Consider the following 17,364-nt stretch of genomic DNA (forward strand, 5'->3'; position numbering starts at 1 on the left):
CTGGTATGGCTGCCTGAAGTTCCTATACCCAGCCAAATTCAACTTTGATACATGGAATTTTTCTTTCTTGCTGGGTTTTCTGAATTTATCCAGATAAAATGAAAAAAAAAAAAAAATTGAATAGCTCAAATCAGCAAATGAGTTGCCAAAGAAAAGTAAACTGAAATACTAAAACCCCATTCTAATTCTATGGGATGCTATACTCTTGAGTGATGTTCTGAATACATCTGATAGGAGTCAGTGCTGTATGACCTTGCTCTTAATGATGTTCACTTTCACTTTTCCATTAACACTTTCCCTCCATTTTTCTATTTAGATCATGCTTCTTAGTGATCCAGAGATTGAGAGCAGTATCCTCATCAGCTCTGATGAAGGAGCTACCTATCAGAAGTACCGTTTGAATTTCTATATCCAGAGCTTGCTCTTCCACCCCAAGCAGGAGGAGTGGATCTTGGCCTACAGTCTGGATCAAAAGGTAAGCAATTGATTTAATGTTTCAATGATTTTGAGCCAGGAGTTGAAGGGGATATTGTCTAGAACTGCTCCTTCTCAGAGATGAGGAAGAATTTATAGTATGCTTTGCTGTTCTCACTTTGCAGGTTTAAAAGTGCTCAAAAACCACGCAGTGACTCCAAAGCCAGTTTGTTAAAAGGAGCTGAGTATTAGTGTGATCATGATGGGTGTGGAAACTTCAGTAGTGGTGATACTATGAAAGATGAAAAGAATTAGAGATTTGACATGACATATGGAGCTGCTCTAAGAATCTATTGATTCGTAGGCGCTGATTTCTGTGCTGTCTCTGAGGATGGAGCACTCAGGCTGAGCTGGTCTGTAGCAGCTGGCATTGAGGGTGCTCATTCTGCTTGCAAACTGGAAGTTAGGGAGCAGCAACTGGTGACAAGCTCCTCTGTGCCACTGCTAAGCCTCTTTGCAATGCCTTCTGTGAGTGACAGATCTCCAGTCTGTTACTTTGTCCTCAGCAGGTTTTCTCTTACAGCACTCACCTGTCTGAAAGGTGCTGAGCAGAGCAGGAGCAGTGTGCTACTGAAGTGCTGTGGTCAGGAGATGTGTGCTTCAGTTCTGAAGCAGCAGCCCCCACTACAGCCCAAAGCTGAGGCACAGACAGGATGATCAAGTTACACATTATACAGAGTTTAAAACTTGCTAGGCTTTTATCTTTCCTAAGTTTCTGTCATCCCTAGACTCTGGAAAACAAAAACATGCTGAATAACCACTAAGTTTTCCTCACTGTGGTGGGTTGACCCTGGCTAGATGCCAGGTGTCCATCAAGGCTACTTGGTCACTCCCCTCCTCAGCTGGACAGGGGCAGAAAATACAATGAAAGGTCTGTGGGTTGAAATAAAGGCAGGGAGAGATCACTCAGCAGTTATCATGGGAAAATCACACTCAGCTGGAGAAATTAATTGAATTTATTACCTATCAATACTCTACTTTACTTTATCCTACCCTACTGTATCAAATAAGAATAGAGTAATGAGAAGTAAAAACTAAATCTTAAAATACCTTTCTATCACTTCTCCCTTCTTCCCAGGCTCAATTTTGCTCACAATTTTCTCTTTTTTTCTGCATCCCAGCAGCAAAGCGGGACACAACATGGGGGCTGTGGTCAATTCATCACATGTTGTCTGCCTCTTCTTCCTCAGGGAAGCACTCCTCACACCCTTTCCCTGCTCCAGCATGGTGCCCCTCCCACTGGAGTCAGCTCTTCACAAACTTTTCCAATGTGAGTCCTTTCCACAGGCTGCAGTTCTTCATGAATTGTCCCACCGTGGATCTCTTCATAGCATGAAGACTTCAGGAACAGACTTCCAGTATGGGTCCCCTGTGGGCTCACCTTCCCCTGTCCTGCCATGGGGAAAGGGCTCAGCCTGCCTCAGCGTGGCCTTCCCTGTGAGCTGCAATCTCTGCTCCAGCAGCTGCAGCACCTCCTCCTCTTCCTTCCCTGACCTTGGTGTCTGCAGTGCTGTTTCTCTCACGTATTCTCACTCCTCTCTGGCTGGAGCTGTCAATCTGTTTCTGCCCCTCACTCCATGAATAATTTATCCCCGAGGTGCTGCCACTGCCGCTGATGGGTTTGAGCTGGGCCAGCAGTGGGTCCATCCCAGAGCTGGCTGCTCTTGGCTTTCTTGGACAGCTTCTTGCAGCTTTTCTTGGAAGCCACCCCTGTAGCCTCCTCCCTGCTATGAAAACCTTTCCACACAAACCAAACACATGTGTTTACCTGTCAGATGCAAGGGTGTGATTTTCAATTTCTGCAGTTATTCTTGAAGATTTCTAAACTAGAAAGTCTCTCATCCCAGCTATAGGAACGATATAGCTAAAATGCTGTGCCTCTCTATTTGAGAATTTCTTTTGGAAGGCTAGTGCAAGTTGTTGCCAAACTAGTTACTGAGAATATAACCAAATAATTTCCTGTTACTCTGCTTCCCACTTGCTAAAAGAATGCTGTGGCAGGCACCAGGTGTTTTGTTGCTGTACTACTGATGATTCTTGAGTGACATTTGCAAGAGCAAAGCTATTGTAAACACACTCCTTTCATAGTATCAAGTCTTTAGTGTATGAAGGAGTTAGTCAAATGTCAAATAGTTTTCTACACTCAGAGGATCAGTGTAACAGGGATTTTGAAGTAGGCTGAAAAGACCAATCTATTTATTTGATGTTACAAAATGTCTTGATGCTCCTTTTAAACTGGAGGTAATGATTTTGCATGATCCTGGTGTTTATACAGACAGGCTTGGAAGAAACAGGCATCTGATGAGGTGGTCATGTATGTGAGAAGCCAGATGAGACATCCTGAGTGTGCCTTTTTGAAGAGATCCATCTGCAGTGAGTGCAGAGCATCTGCTCTTGGGTTGAAGCACTGTACTTCTACTTGTAGAGCTTTGCAATCTTTTTTTGATGTTAGTCATTGGAAAGAGAGAAATCAAAAGGAGGCACATGTGATTGTGCAGTGGTACTGATGCTCCCCTGATCCACTACAGCAATAGCAGGCCAGGAGTATTTTTGCTTCTGCTCCTTCAGACAAATGCATCTTTGTGCATACCTCAGCTGCTGTCTTCTGCCATTGAGAAAGACAAGAAAAATGAATTGAGCTAGAAGCACCCTGAAACTGCTTGCATTTTATCCCAGAAACCAAATAAAATTGTTCAAAGTGTAAGAGTAAAGATGAATTGGTCTATAGCTTGTTGGTCAAGTGGAAATGGAGCAATGCCAAGTTCAGGCTTTTCCTTTATGTCTGCATTTGCATTCAAAGCCATGCTTTCCTCCTCTGCTCAGAAGGATGGCCTGAAGTGCTGGGTCAGTGTGGGTCCTGGAATGGAACAATGGAGCAGTGCTTTCCCCAGCTGAAATGTTTGCTTAACACAACTGAGGTATAGATTGTGCTGAGCCATGTCTTGGGTTAGGAAGAGTTCTGAAAGAGCTGTCACTGACTCAGCATCACCAGCTTCACTGCAGTCACAGCTGATACTGAGATATGGGCAGTGCTCTGAGTGTGACAGCAATGCCATGGGAATCCCCAGCTGAAGCCTTCTGAGAGGCCAGTGTAATGCATGTCTGGAAACAAGGGCACTGCCACAGCTGAGTGGGAACCAGAGGACAGCCTTGTCCTTCTCTCAGGCCAATGCAAGAATAAAGTATTTTTAGGCTTTAAGTCCCATATACTTAAGAATATTCATCATGTCTTTTGCATCTTTGTAAGATTGTTGTGGTTGTTCTCTCTCTTTTTCTCTAGAAGCCAGATCTGGATCTCACAGCTTCCCACTCTACTGTGCCATGCCTTCTCTCCTAGATGTGGTTATGGAAATGGCAATGACCATTTCATCTCTCTGCTGCTCACCTGAAAAGAGAGAGCAAGAGCTTCTGAAATAAGTGTCTAGAGAGGCTGCAGTGGTGCTCACAGTCATGAGGTGGTTATCCAAAGGGATGCCACGCTGGCAGGGGTTCATTGTCCAGCTGCAGCCTAGTTCTGCTCACGCTCCTCTGTCCTTGGTTTTTGTGCCCATTTTCCTGCAAAGCAGCATGAAGTTGCCTGGTGAAAAACAGGAGGAGCTGCATCAAATAGTGCTTGCTTTCTCAATTCCTATGTCCATTTTTTGGGGATAAAGCTGCTCTGAAGTACTTCTGATTTGATGTATGAGAGGGCAATAAAATAGAAAGTTTATCATTAGCCTGCAACCTGTGGCTAATATTCATCCACTGATACTATGACAAGGAAGGTGACTTGCTGTATGCTCTGCAGTGCAGCCACTGCTACAGTAGGACACCATATTCTTCTACCTCTCTAAGTTTTAGAAGTGTGTTTGACCCTTAAATTCTATTTTAATGACTCCTTTAGGGACAGATTTAAAAATGCAAATGTAACTCTGAAAACAAATCAAGTACATACAATTTGACTCCCAGCAGCAGAAACTATTAAGGGAAGATCTAATCCATCCTCTTATAACTGTAAATGTGTAAGCAAATTGGAAAAAATAATTTAATATCTTAGATTAAAATACATATTTCAGATTAATATTTTTCTTATTAGTTTTCTTTCAATTAAAAATAATAATGTGGTGTTTTAAGCAAGCTGTGGTCAACTTGGCAATCAATGAGAATGATGAACCTGGAAACCCATTTTGCTTAGTATGTTCCACACAGTAAAATGAAATCAAATAGGGACAGTTCATATCCCAGCAAGTAATGGCTTCAGTAACTGCCTAGATAAAAATATTTTTAAATTGTTTTGTTTATAAAAATTGAAAACAATATCAAAGTTTTGGAATGAAATACAAATAGTCAGTACTTTGGATTAAATAGTTTTCCTCTAAGGTCTTCTGACTTACTGTTCCATGGCTGTGATTCAAGCCTTTTTTATAATGATTGTTTTATCTTAAACATCCCTCCTTGTTTTTAGCTAATTTCTGCACAGTTGACAACAATGTTAAGGTATTTATCCAGTTGGTTAAAGACATGAACAACCAACTAAAAAATCCCAACACATTTTGAATGTTCTCTTAACAGAATTATTTTCTCTTCCAAGCTGATGTTTTAGAAAGTCTATTCCATATTCTGTGACCTTCTTTGAGAGGAGGAGCCCATGTCTTCCCCACAGAACTGCTCCTTGAAATATGACTTTATGTTGAGAAAGCCAAAGACATTGTGGTATTACCACTTCTATGAAGTGAAATAATATAAAAACAGTTCAGTCGCAAATGCTTTTATTACCACTCCCACATAGGTATTGTCCTGCTTTTTCCTGGTTAAGGCAATTCCCAGAAGACTGAGAGAGATGGAGTTCAGCAGGCTTTCTGAAAGATATATCACTGTGTGGCTGCTGGTTACTTTGTTGATTTAAGGCTAAATCACAGTTACCACCGTTTGTTTTCTCTCTGTAGTATCCAAGGAGTTATTGAGGATACTTCCTCGGTATGAGCCAACGCAGCATATCTGTTCCTGTTCTTAATTTTTATGGCCAATTAGGACCCTCCTCTGCTTTGCTAACTCTCCTATATCACCACATAAATGCAGCAGGGCTGAGCCAAGAAATCTGTGTGTGGGCATGAACATGTAGCAGGTTCATAGACCCTGATGTCTTCTCACAGTGTATAAAGCACAGGCTGGAGGAATTTTTACAGGGCTTTAAGCAAACCTGTGTGGGTTTACTATTGCCCCCTGTGACATTGCCATGTAACATTTTATAACTATCAGGTCCTGGGAAATTAAATGCATCTTGTGAGTTGAAAATCCTGGATCTCTTCGCAGTAGCTTTGTGTGTTTGTGTCTACTTTATTGGTAAAATAGTGCAATCTGATGTATGTACGTGTTGATTCTGTTAATGGCCCCCTTAAGTGGCCTTTAGCAGAAGGTGGACACTATGTAAATGTTACAGACAATTTGCTGCAGGTCAGACTGGCTCTCACAGGGAGTGTCCATGTTAACACTTGGATAAATCACCCAGCACAAAGTGGAAATGAGCCTGCAGACTCCAGTTTTTGTGGGTATTTGCAGAAAATATGTAAGATGCAATTTTAAACAATCCTTGGATCAAAATGTGGTGGGAAGGGGAAGATATGAAAGAGGTGCAATATTGCCTGTTGGAAAGTGTGGGGAGCTGCTCTTTGGAATGCTGAGAAAGCTTAAAATCTCCCAACACAAGCTTAAGGTACAGATGTCATTGCTGCCATTCACAGTGACTGGGGAGGAATATCTTGAGTTGGTTTTACATTTCTGATGCTAATATGCTGAGTGTCTGATTATTTGTCTCATTTATTCAAGAAACCAACTAATTCTCAATAGGCAAAACTTCCCACACTCTGATACCTCTGTGGGGAATGGATGAGTCTGGAGGTAGAAATGGAAGGGATTTTGCAGCTCCATGAAGTTTCTCTCAGAATGACATTGAAACTTTCAGAACAACATGCAAAACTCTCTTGCATAAATATATTTTTAAAAAAGATAATTTAAAAAATACAATTTGTTTAAAAGAGAAAATATCAGTTAATAGGAGAGAGATATTTAAATTATTTCAAATCACTATTGTTAAGAGAAAAAACCCAGGTATGCAACATGGTAGAATTCCACTTCTTCCTTACAAACTAAACTGTGATTTGGAGCCTGCTGGGAATAGGTAAAAGGCAGAATAATCCAGTAATACACCAATTTAAATTCCCCAGCTACACCATTACAAATTTGAAAACACTGGATAAACAAGAAGTTTGGCAATCAGTGGCTTCTCCCTCCACAGAGCTTAATCTTCAGCAGAAAGTGAACAAAAGAAAGTGGGTGTCTCATTATCTCTTCGAATGAGGTGATAAATAAGAGGTGAAAGATAACATTTTGCTGTATCACCAAGTTGCACAGGGCAGACAGTATCAGGTCTGACTGGGGAGTTTCCTTTGGTGTGGGAGATGTGGCATGTTATCATCTGAAAATTGGATGCAGTGCATGTCACGGCCTTGACTATCTTGACTAGACACTGCTGAATTTATCAAAAAAAAAAAAATCACAGATAAGACTGGGACTATGTGAGAAGGTTTGTTAGGTTTTATTTTTAAATTTTTTTCTAATTTTTTCGAATATGCTAGACACAAACCAGAGCCATGAAGACAGTGTCTCTGCTCCAGGTAAAATACTCCCATGAATTTGGGCCCAGTCTGCCAGTATGACATGGGGCAGTAAGGCAGCTAAGGCTGGGGTTTTTTGGTTGGAGCTTTTTTTGACAGTGTGCAGTTGGGCAGGGTGCTGCCAGAGAAATCCAGGGGGAGTTTCTTCAGGAATATAGGCACCTTATTCCAAGCAGTCATTCATCTTTGGGATTCTTTGTGGTGAGCTCTTTTCACAGACACTTGAACAATCCAATTTGAAAGGGATCTCAACAGATCATCTGGTCCAGCCTTTCATGGGAAAGGGAGCCTAGATGTGATTATCTAGCACCAGTCCAGTCCTGTCTTGAATGCCTCCAGTAAGGGCTCCTTGGTCTCAGACTTTTGTGCCCTTGAAGGCACATGGGGGGTTCAGGGCTGTGTTTGGGTGAGGCTATGGAACTTTGAGTTAACTCCTAATGTTGGAAATGTGACTCCAGGATAGCAGCTGCTACTGCAGACGTGCTGAAATTAAGCAGTGAGAGTTGCTGCATGTCTGCAGTGAGATGTGACTCTGGCCCAGGCCTGTGGGTTTTCTTTCCTTAGGAACTGAGGTATGGGGCTGATGAGGAGAGGCAGGTTGGTGTCTGCCTCACATCTCATTTTGATATAAATCAGCAGGCACCCAGACCTGTTACCTGCTCCTCAGCAGCACTTCTGCTCCTGGAATTTAAATGTAATTGTAGTTGTCAGAAGTTGTTAAAAGTGTGAGTAACTACTCCTTTCATCAACAACAGCTCAGGACTGCACCTCTTAGGTAAAACACAGCTTTTCTTAGCAAGATGTGAACATTACTTTTAATGAGGAAAGTAAGTTCTTTCTGCTCCTGCATGGATCCTTGTGGTAGAATCACCATTTCATTGCATGATGTGAGAGAACACACCAGGGCTAGTTTCTCATCATGGTTCATTGATATCTGAAGAGCACAATGCCTGTGATTCCAGTCCTATGGATACAATGCTCAGCTTTCAGATTTATCTTGCATCAATCATGACATTTTAGCAACCCACAGAGCGAAGCTGGAGGCATGCCTACTGCATTCTTTTCTTCATCCCAAAGGGAAAGAGACTGAGGAATCTGCCATAATAACAGTTAGTCCTACAGGCCTACCATACTGAGGAAGGAAATAACGTGAGCATGTTGCCCACCTGTAAAGGAGCACATAGTGTTTCATGTTTAATACAAGCCATATTATAGTAATTGCTCATAGAAATCTCTACCATACTGACTGGTCCATTGTATTGCACATTCATATTAAGAAGCAATCCCTGCCTGAGAGTGCTTGCAATTAAACATGAGGCTGACCAAGTGGTGTCCCCTGAGTATCTCTAGTGTATTCAGGCAGAGGTCATTAAAGTGTTTCACTGCCTAACTACCACTGAGGCTGATAACAAAATCAGAAACTGAGCACAGATAGAGTCCTGTTCCCATGACTTAGCCACAAATAAGCCTTTCATCTCCTTGCCTTTTGAATACTCTTCTGAGAACATCAGGTTCTACAAACATATCATGTGTCTGTGTTGCTGGACAAGCCACCTGCCAGCAGCTCTCCCAAGCAGGCAGGACTCCATCAAACATATAAATTGAAATGTCAGTAAAGTTAGAAAAACACAAACCAAACATAAAGAACCAAACCCCAGACCAAACCCTTGAAATTGGGAATACTTAAAAGCAATTTACAGAAGTCTCTTCTTCAATATGATAATGAACTGAAGAATTGAAATCACTTAACTTCATTTACAAATCATGAATATGTATCAGTGCCTTTAAATGAAAGGACAACTAAAACAGATATAGTGTTTGTTCAATTCATTAAAAGGAAGACAATTTATCAGGAGGTTTTTTCCACTCCTAAACTAAAGCTATATGCAAATGTCAGTAAATCAAGACCTTGCGCTAATTCTGCAGCATGATGAATATTTTTATGATCCTAATTAGAACCAGTCATTTAGTTCAGCAATTTCCCCCAATCTAGCCAATTTGAAATTAAAATAGATGCCTTGATTACAAAACTCATTAGCAAAGAAGCACCCTTTTTGCTAACCAGTTCATTTGGAATGCACAAGCTGAATGAAGTGAGGAGCACTTGTGTTGTCAATTGCCGTAAGTGAAGTGAGCCTTAATTGTTGGCATTGTTGGTATTTGTATTGCTGCATGTTTCATTGCAGTATAATATATCATTCATTAAACGTAACAAAAGCATTTTTAAAATTTAATTAAGTGGTGTTGGTGCACCAGGTAATTTTTATAAAGTCAGATGTCACAATTGTTTGCATTTGAAGTATTGATGGGCATTACCGTCAGAAAGAAGACGTATGACTCTACATTTATCATTCTGATTATGGTAGGCCTGGCAGTTTTAATAGGAGATGGGAAATTAAATTATGCAACCTTGGCTCTACTTCAGAAATGCCCAATGAATTTTGTCCTGGCAAAATACTGAACTTTGGGCTTGTGATGATTTGTGGTGGCAAAGAGAAAGTAACGGCTTGTGAAACTTGATTTAGCCAGAACAGACTTTCCTATTGCTTGTTATTTATGTTATAGACACTTCATGAGCAGGTTTTACTTTGAAAAGGAAAATATAGAGATAAATGGAGCGAGACACATTTGATGCTTAAATGTGCTCTTCTGCTGGAGCAACCTAGTTTATTGTGTAACAGAGCAAGGATCCTGTGGCTTGTTCCTGGGCCATGCTAAATCATGGCTGTATATTGATTTTATCTGGAGCCTAAGTGGGGTGAAGAGTGGTTATAAATATAGCAGATGGGAATAAAAATGAAGGAGTGAAGAAGGCTGAAGAACACCAGGGGCATGATTTATTTTGCCTGACTGTGGAGATCTAAAATGTAGCAATGTAAGCCTGCATTGGGTGTCTTGGCTCCACATTGTAGCTGATGGTGATCTACTGAATGGTGTTGATTGATTTCTGGAAGCAAATGGAGGTGACTCTTTTGGGATGAGGTAAATTGTACCTTGGACTCATTTGTATTGACGAGGCCTCTGCTGAGTGTCAAGGAAGTAATTTCCTTTGCTGAGATGTAACAATTTGCTATATTACCTGAGATTAGGGGACTTGAAACCAACCCTGCTGTCTGGATGTGTGCAAAACAGATTACATGGGGTACAATTCCAATATGATCAAAACAGCAAAAAGAATTAAGTTTCCTAGTTCCTGTTATCATGCCTACAGATTCTAATGATGACCCTCACCCTGGAGAAGAGAGCAAACATGATGTGCAAGCAAAGAAGGAGTTTGCAACCTTTGTTTTTCTTTTCCTTGAGGCAGCCAGCCGGATGGATGATGGTGAGGGGTGAAGGTACAGTCAGTACAAACATGTTGGTTTGTTAAGCAGCAGCACCCAGGAAGAGGGGCAGCCTGTGAGGGTGCTTCCAGAGAGCTGCATTTCTGTGTGCTGGACTTGAGCTTGCACTCAGGAGCAGGAATGGCAGGTCTGGAAATGGCAGGCTGGCCCTTGCTCTCTGTTCTACCCCTAAGGCAGGGGCGTTTCAGCTTCCTGAAATCAGAGTCCTTTTATTCGGTTGAGAGATGGATATCTGAGGGACAAAGAAAGAGAAACTCCAGAAGGCAGCAGGCAGGAGCTGATATTTCCTGGCAGAACTTCCAGTGTGGTTGGGGTGGGTACCCTGTGTGAGAATTTCTCATCAGCAGGTGCTGTAAATGGGCCACAAGGCAGAGAGGATCCTTCTTTTATGTCGTGGCACAGCCATCTATTAAAAAGTTCATGCATTTAATTTTGAATCACTTTGTATCTATTATGTGAAACAGGTTTATGTAGTGCTAGAAGTTTGTATGTTTTTTCATGGATTGCTCTTTGCAAACAGGCTTCTCTCTGTTATTCTTGCCTCTCCTTTTTGAATCACATCAAACCATCCCTGTCTCCCCTGCTTGTTTTCAGTGGGGAAATGGACCATGTGCTGATCTGATGGCATACCTGAGGTGCTTTACAAAAGATGTGTGCAGTCACAGATGTAGCAGCTGATATTCAGTGTGAGTCCATTGATTTTAGCAGGGAAATGATGATTAACATCACTGGAAGATCTGCCCTGAAAACATGTATGGTATTCTTTTCTCACATAAAACAAGGTAGATGTAGTTTATGCCTCTCAGTGCACAGGGTTTTTTCCCCCCTAAAATGTGCCTGCTGAGACATGCAGAATCCCTGGGCAGAGAGCCTGTGTGGAAGCTCTTACTCATGTTAAGGCAACTACTTAATTCTTTTGTTTGACCTTGACATATGAAAATTCACTTATATATATATATTTTTAATTTTCTCTTTTTTTCTACCTTTTTTTTTTTTTTCCTTCTGATGGAAACTTCATGTAATCAGTTTTTCTCCAGAATAAAAGTGCCAGAGGAGCAGCTGCAATTCCTCTGTCCCCTCAGTAGGCATGGATGATTCAAAAGTCCCATATGCTTAATGGTAATCCAGTGAATGTTTCAGCTTTTCATGCCTATTGTGTCAGCAGTGAAAGAGAAGGCCAGTTCCTGGATTTTTGGTTTAGCACCTCAGGAACTTCAATCCCAAGTGTTTAGAAATAATGAATTTGTTCTTTCAAAGTAATGAGATTGGTAGAGAAAAAAAATCAGAGAGCTGTGTGAATAATTTCAGTTGTCCTCTCTTGATGCTTCTGGGATTGAGGAAGTGTTGAAAACCACATTTTTCAAATGCCTCCTCACAGTTAATAGCATTAGAAATTTTACCATTAATAAAAAAAAAAGGAACAAAATCCCCAAGATTTTCATAATGTCCTGATTTCAGCACTGTTCTTCTGCAGGTCATTTTTGTTTCTAAGACATGTATCTTTATTCATGGTTGCAAATGCTGCAGATCTTCAGTTGTGTTTTGGTGCATATTTCAGCTGTCTGTACATATTGGTTGTCTGGGGGAAGAATGGTGACCTGTTTGTGTAGGGTGTGCACACACCTGTGTGCAGGTTTGAATTTTTGCACTAGAAACCCCACAGTAGTTTTGTGACAGTTACAAGAGTTTCTTCCAGAGTAATAAAATAATTTAGTTTTGTGTTCAGTTGATTTTTATAGGACTATGATGGCTGTAAAATGAAAGTTAGAGCATGATGAAGTAAAATTTTGGTTCATTGGGAGTATTGTGGGTATGATAAAAGGAGGAGCTGAGGCATGAAAATGAAGGGTGATATTTTTAAGAGGAGGACAATTGATCAAAGAAACAACAAAACTTAAAGCTTTATAAAAATCCTTGTGATTCTGTAGTGCAAAAGAAGGAAAATGGGATCCTTCCCACTTTGGTCAACTCATTTCTGCCAGAGGTTCAGCTATCATAAACTGTCTGAATATAGATTTTGTAGCCTTTTATACTTGCAGTGTTCAAAATTAAAAGCACGTACAAATAACATGTTAGCAGAATATACTGGACTCAAGGGGACTTTCCTGCCATATATTAAGAGAACAACACTGTCATCAAAAGTTCTGCTGCCAAAACAGGACTCTAGTTTTGTCCTCTAACATAGCACTTGCTTCAGGCCAGTTGATTTTCTCAGATCTCAGTGCAAATCCATGAGTTATGCACACATACACAGAGGCACAAATGTCATGAGTCTGAAAGTTCTGCTGCAAAATTGAGTTTGATATTCCCTAGCTAGATGACTTGTACTTTTTCTCTAGTGACAGAATGGAAAAAACTGCTTTATTTTTCCTGGCCAGCCTTCCACTATGAGTTATACTGTACCATCATGGTGAACCTAGATTAATATCAGAAATTAAAATGATATTAAAACAAGTTTTGTGAGTTGTTGTTGACTATAGCTGTTGCCTTGAATTGAGTTTGTGTAGTTCTGGGGCTTTGTAGAGGCTTTTTTCTTTACCCTACTTCATAAGATGGGTTGAAGGTACCTAGAATTTCAATTAAATGGGATAAATGACTTAAATATAGACACCATAGAATATTTACAAACCTAGAGAGCTGCTGAGAGAGGCTAGATAAGAGCTTTCTTTTTTTCACATGATCTGCAGTTGTCGATTCATTTATTCCAAAGGTACACAGTTTGATTGCAGGAGCTGGGTGATGGATGAATCAAAGATGACAGTGTAAATGGTGTCTGCCCAGCAGCCTGGAGGGATCCCTGGAACATGTGGATTTCTCATTTGGTGATTTTTCTGGCAGTGATGCCTCAGTGCAGTGACAGCTTCTCCTCCAGCTGTCAAGCTAAATTGTTCCTGATGGTGGCTGGTATTTACAATGATGCTGTTCATTTGGGTTCCTCCAGTAAACAGTCTCCTGTGCACATTTGGATTGGGATGAACTGAATCTCTGTGAGGTGCAGGGTGGAATTTCTCATTTTCCATGAGACCTCTTACTCTTCTGTTCCTGCGTGTGATCTCTGGCTTGGCTGGGTGTGTGTGGATATGGAAGCCTGCATAATCAGGCTCTGCTTTTCCCTTCAGTTGTTGCCTATTGTCAATGCATGGATTGCCAAGGAATCTGGTCAAAAAGAAATTTGGCTGGCTAGAAGTGAACTGAATTACTCCACTGGATTTCAAGTGTTATAGTAAGAGCAGTACTGGAGAATATCTTCAAGATAGCAGAGCCCCTTGTGGAGCCCAGAGCAAGCTGCTGAGCAGGAGAGTGAGGCTGAAAGGAATTAAACTTTCTTTATTATATGTTCAAGCTTGCAGAAGCCTCTTGATTCATTACAGGACAGGATATGAAAAGTGCATAGTAAGGGAGAGGGCCTAAAAGAATGAATTGTACAAGAGCTGGGGTATTTGAGCTGGAGATAATATTTGCTGAGGCTGCATCTTCAATGCTATCTGGAATTAAAGTGTTCTACCTTGTTTTTATAAACTTTTTGCTCATAGAATTTATTTCACAGCAAGAGTTGTCCTATGACCAGCTTCTGTGTTCTCTTTTGGGGGACATAATACTCCCATGAATTAAGGAGGGCTTTTCTCTGGGCTGGTTTGTTCCAGTGTTTGCCCTTTGTCCCAGGCAGCAGAGAGCATGGGCTATATGTGTGGACTAGAGAAGGATTTCTCCAAGTGCAGAATGTGTGCATGTCCTAAGCAGTATCTGTTCATCTACTGTAGTTTCCCAGAAGACTTTCAGGATGGCACTGGGGGCATATCCATGACCAAAAGAAATGGAGGTAGGTGTGTAGTGGCAGCCTATAAATGCTTGTTCTGCCCCAAAAACCCCGACAGAGGCCATGGCCTCAGGCTGAGGGGCACAGTGCCCTCATGGGGGAATGGAGCAGAAGAGTAAGGACAGTCTGAGAGACAGCTCTGGCTTTGTGGAGAAATACAACACTGAGAAGTGGGGGCAGCTCCTGAGGACCTGTGAGGTTTGCTGCTCTTCAGCAGGTGAGATGAGAACTGAATGGAATGGGCAGCTGCACCCCGGGTGAGATGAGTTCAGGTGTGTGTCTGCTCAGTGTCTGAGGGTGCTGGGTCACAAAAACTGGGGAACTATTTCGAGTGCCCACCCCTGTCTGTGAAAATGCTGATGAATGGCAAACTGCATGGGTGGCAGGTGTGTGTTAAATAACATACAGATTAAACTGGGGCAGAATACATTGCTTTAATTTTGCCTAAATGACACATACTGCTTGAAACCAGACTAATATTTCTTTCAAGATGTGTGAAGTTTTTTTGCATCTCAGGAAAAAAATGCTGTTCTAAATGCAGTTTCAAAACCTATTCATTAATGACCATGTACACACTTTCAGAAATGTTTTTTTCCACATGAAGAAATAAATCAGAAAAATCTTATTTAGAAGGTGGTTTGGTGGTGTGAAATCTATTTCTTCCACTAATCTGAAAAAATCCCTCTGCCATTAAATCCTGGTCAGTATAATATAGAGGTTAACCTACAAATAGTGCCACAGGGTTTGTAAAGGAAGGAGGAGAAGAACAGCCAAGCATGTGATTGTGGCTTTATGTCCCACTTTGGCTAATGCCTCAGCCTCTCCTGCTTTGTCCCTTGTAGTCTTATGCTCAATAAACATAAAAGATTGGTCTGTAATAGCAATGAATGTACCCAGATGCTTGCACTGTAATTAAAGGCATATATCACACAATAAAGCACATTTGAATGAAAAATCTTCCCATTAGACGTGTGCTTCACATTTATTTCCCCTTATTGTTAAACTTCTGGAGTATAACCATTGATGGAGTGTAAGGAGGGACTTCTAAAGGGCTGCAGTGTGAAGCCCCCAGGAGCACAGAAAATTTTCCTGTTGGGCTGGGAGGGCACAGAGCTCCTCAGTGCAGGCTGACCTGCACAGCAGCACTGGCTCCATCCACATGGCTGGTGAGTCCAATTAGCACAGACCTCAGACCCAACAATGCCTAATGATTTTTAAGCTGAAGAAACTGGACTAAGGGATCAGCCTGGCTTTGGGACAGAGAAAATCAGCAGCCATTAGAGGTGATTCAGTCTTTTGTGAATGTTAAAGAGCTGATCTGAGGGAAAAAGGACTGAAGCAGCCTCTGTGGGCAACAGGAGCAAGCTGAAACCTCCACCTCTGGCTGAGCCTATTGGATGCCAGTGGAAGAAATTCTGGTAAAGATAACTCCTGGTGCACCTTGTAGCCTCTGGTAGCAGGAGGCAGCTCTGCCATCTCCATCCCCTTCTGATCTCTTCATGGCCCCAGTATTGTTCCCTTGTTTCTGTTCTCTACTTTAGTCCTCCCTCAAAATCTGTAGCTGATTTTGAAATAGTTAAAAGTTCATGGAGAAAGGAATAAATAAGCAATCAGAAAAGTTAGCCTTCCCTTAAAATGGCATTTCTATTTATAGTACCTTCTGTGAAATGCTAAAGCTAAATTCTTTAGAAATCTGTGAATTGCTAAAGCTAAATTCTTTAGAAATGATTGAAATGTGTTTTGATTGACCAAATTGAACATATTTTTTCTCCAGATTTTCAGTTTAAGAAAAAAAAATGGAAATAATATTTTTCATCTTCCTTCTGCACCACTCTAGCATTTCTGGAGGTGAGGAAAAACACAAAAAAAGAGCCTGTTTTTCACCCAGGGCTAAAATATACCTTAAGCTCTTTGTGATCCTATTTGTGACACTGCTCCTGTTGCAGCTGTATCTGGATTTGCTGTTCCACTAGAAACCAGTCATGGGGTAGAAAAGCAAAAGATGCTCTGCTCTTGGCAGAAATGCCAAATTTTTGGCTGAGTGTGTTTGGTGCTAATAAGGCTTAAGAAAAATTGAATTGTGAATTGTGAAGCTTTTTAAATGGACTTTTTTTTCACCAGTTTAATCTACTTTTGTCCTTTTCTTGGAGATGTAGTGGCAAAGCAGGGACCCAAGTCTTTCTTTCAGCAAATGGACCCATTAAAGTGGACCCATTGAATGAAAGCATTTTTTGAACTATGAAACCATGAAATATGACATCAGTGCATTATGTTAACTTGTCTGGCTTCATTAGAAACCAGGCTGGAATTGAGCTGTACAATTACATCCTGAAGTCAGACATTTCCAAAGCATTTGGTCTTTGTGCAGAAAATCCCTGACCAGTGTCTTACTGTGGTGGGATGGAGACTGAGTTTCTTTTGCCTGAAGACCTAGTCTTACTGAAAAGTTAGTGAAATATTTGTCTTAAAATGCAAAAACAAACAAACAAACAAACAAACAAACAAAAAAAACCAAACAAAAAACCCCACAAAACCCAAAACTTCCCAGCTTCAAAAACCTTTACTATTTTTTTTCTCTCTGTATGAGACAGATGATGGAAATGTATTTAGTATTTAATTTCTGTCTTGTCTGGTTTTCAAAATAGCCTGTTTCTAGTTTTCCATTTATTGTACAACATCTGTAGGGAACTGAGCAGCTCTGGTGAGTCTCAGACATGCATCAGCCTGGGAATATTCTCTTTTTATACCTAAGACAATCTGGCTGTGCAATGCTAGAGAAGAACCTTCGGCTGCAATGAGGTCTCTTGACTCAGCTTTTAATCACCTGGAAAGGAAATCAAAGTAAAGAGATAAACTGGTCCATTTGTTTTCATTACAATTACTAGTTCTTACTACTCTGTGTAAACAAAGACCATAAATTTGGTGCTGGTAGACTTCTTTCTACTAAGTTCAGCCCCTCAAGCTGTTGCACAAATCTTTTGGCTTGAGACATAGGATTTATTTTTAGCTTGTTTGGTGTGGAGCTGTCAAGGATGCCTTACCTGAATTGTGGTTTCCAGGCAGCTTGTGACAAGAG

At 41.0% G+C, this 17,364-nt stretch overlaps 1 protein-coding gene across 3 annotated transcripts in view; it reads left to right on the forward strand.

The window, feature by feature from the left end:
* SORCS3 (sortilin related VPS10 domain containing receptor 3) overlaps positions 1 to 17,364 on the forward strand; it is a 267,619-nt gene that overhangs the window by 144,045 nt on the left and 106,210 nt on the right. For all 3 annotated transcript variants that reach the window (XM_021536263.4, XM_085582753.1, XM_085582752.1), the window contains one exon: positions 317 to 475. In XM_021536263.4, coding sequence (XP_021391938.3) covers positions 317 to 475 — 159 coding nt within the window. The remainder of the gene's footprint in view (positions 1 to 316; positions 476 to 17,364) is intronic.

The sequence above is a fragment of the Lonchura striata genome, chromosome 6, assembly GCF_050655825.1.
Source record: "Lonchura striata isolate lonStrDom1 chromosome 6, ASM5065582v1, whole genome shotgun sequence".
In the NCBI taxonomy this organism is placed as follows: Eukaryota; Metazoa; Chordata; class Aves; order Passeriformes; family Estrildidae; genus Lonchura; species Lonchura striata.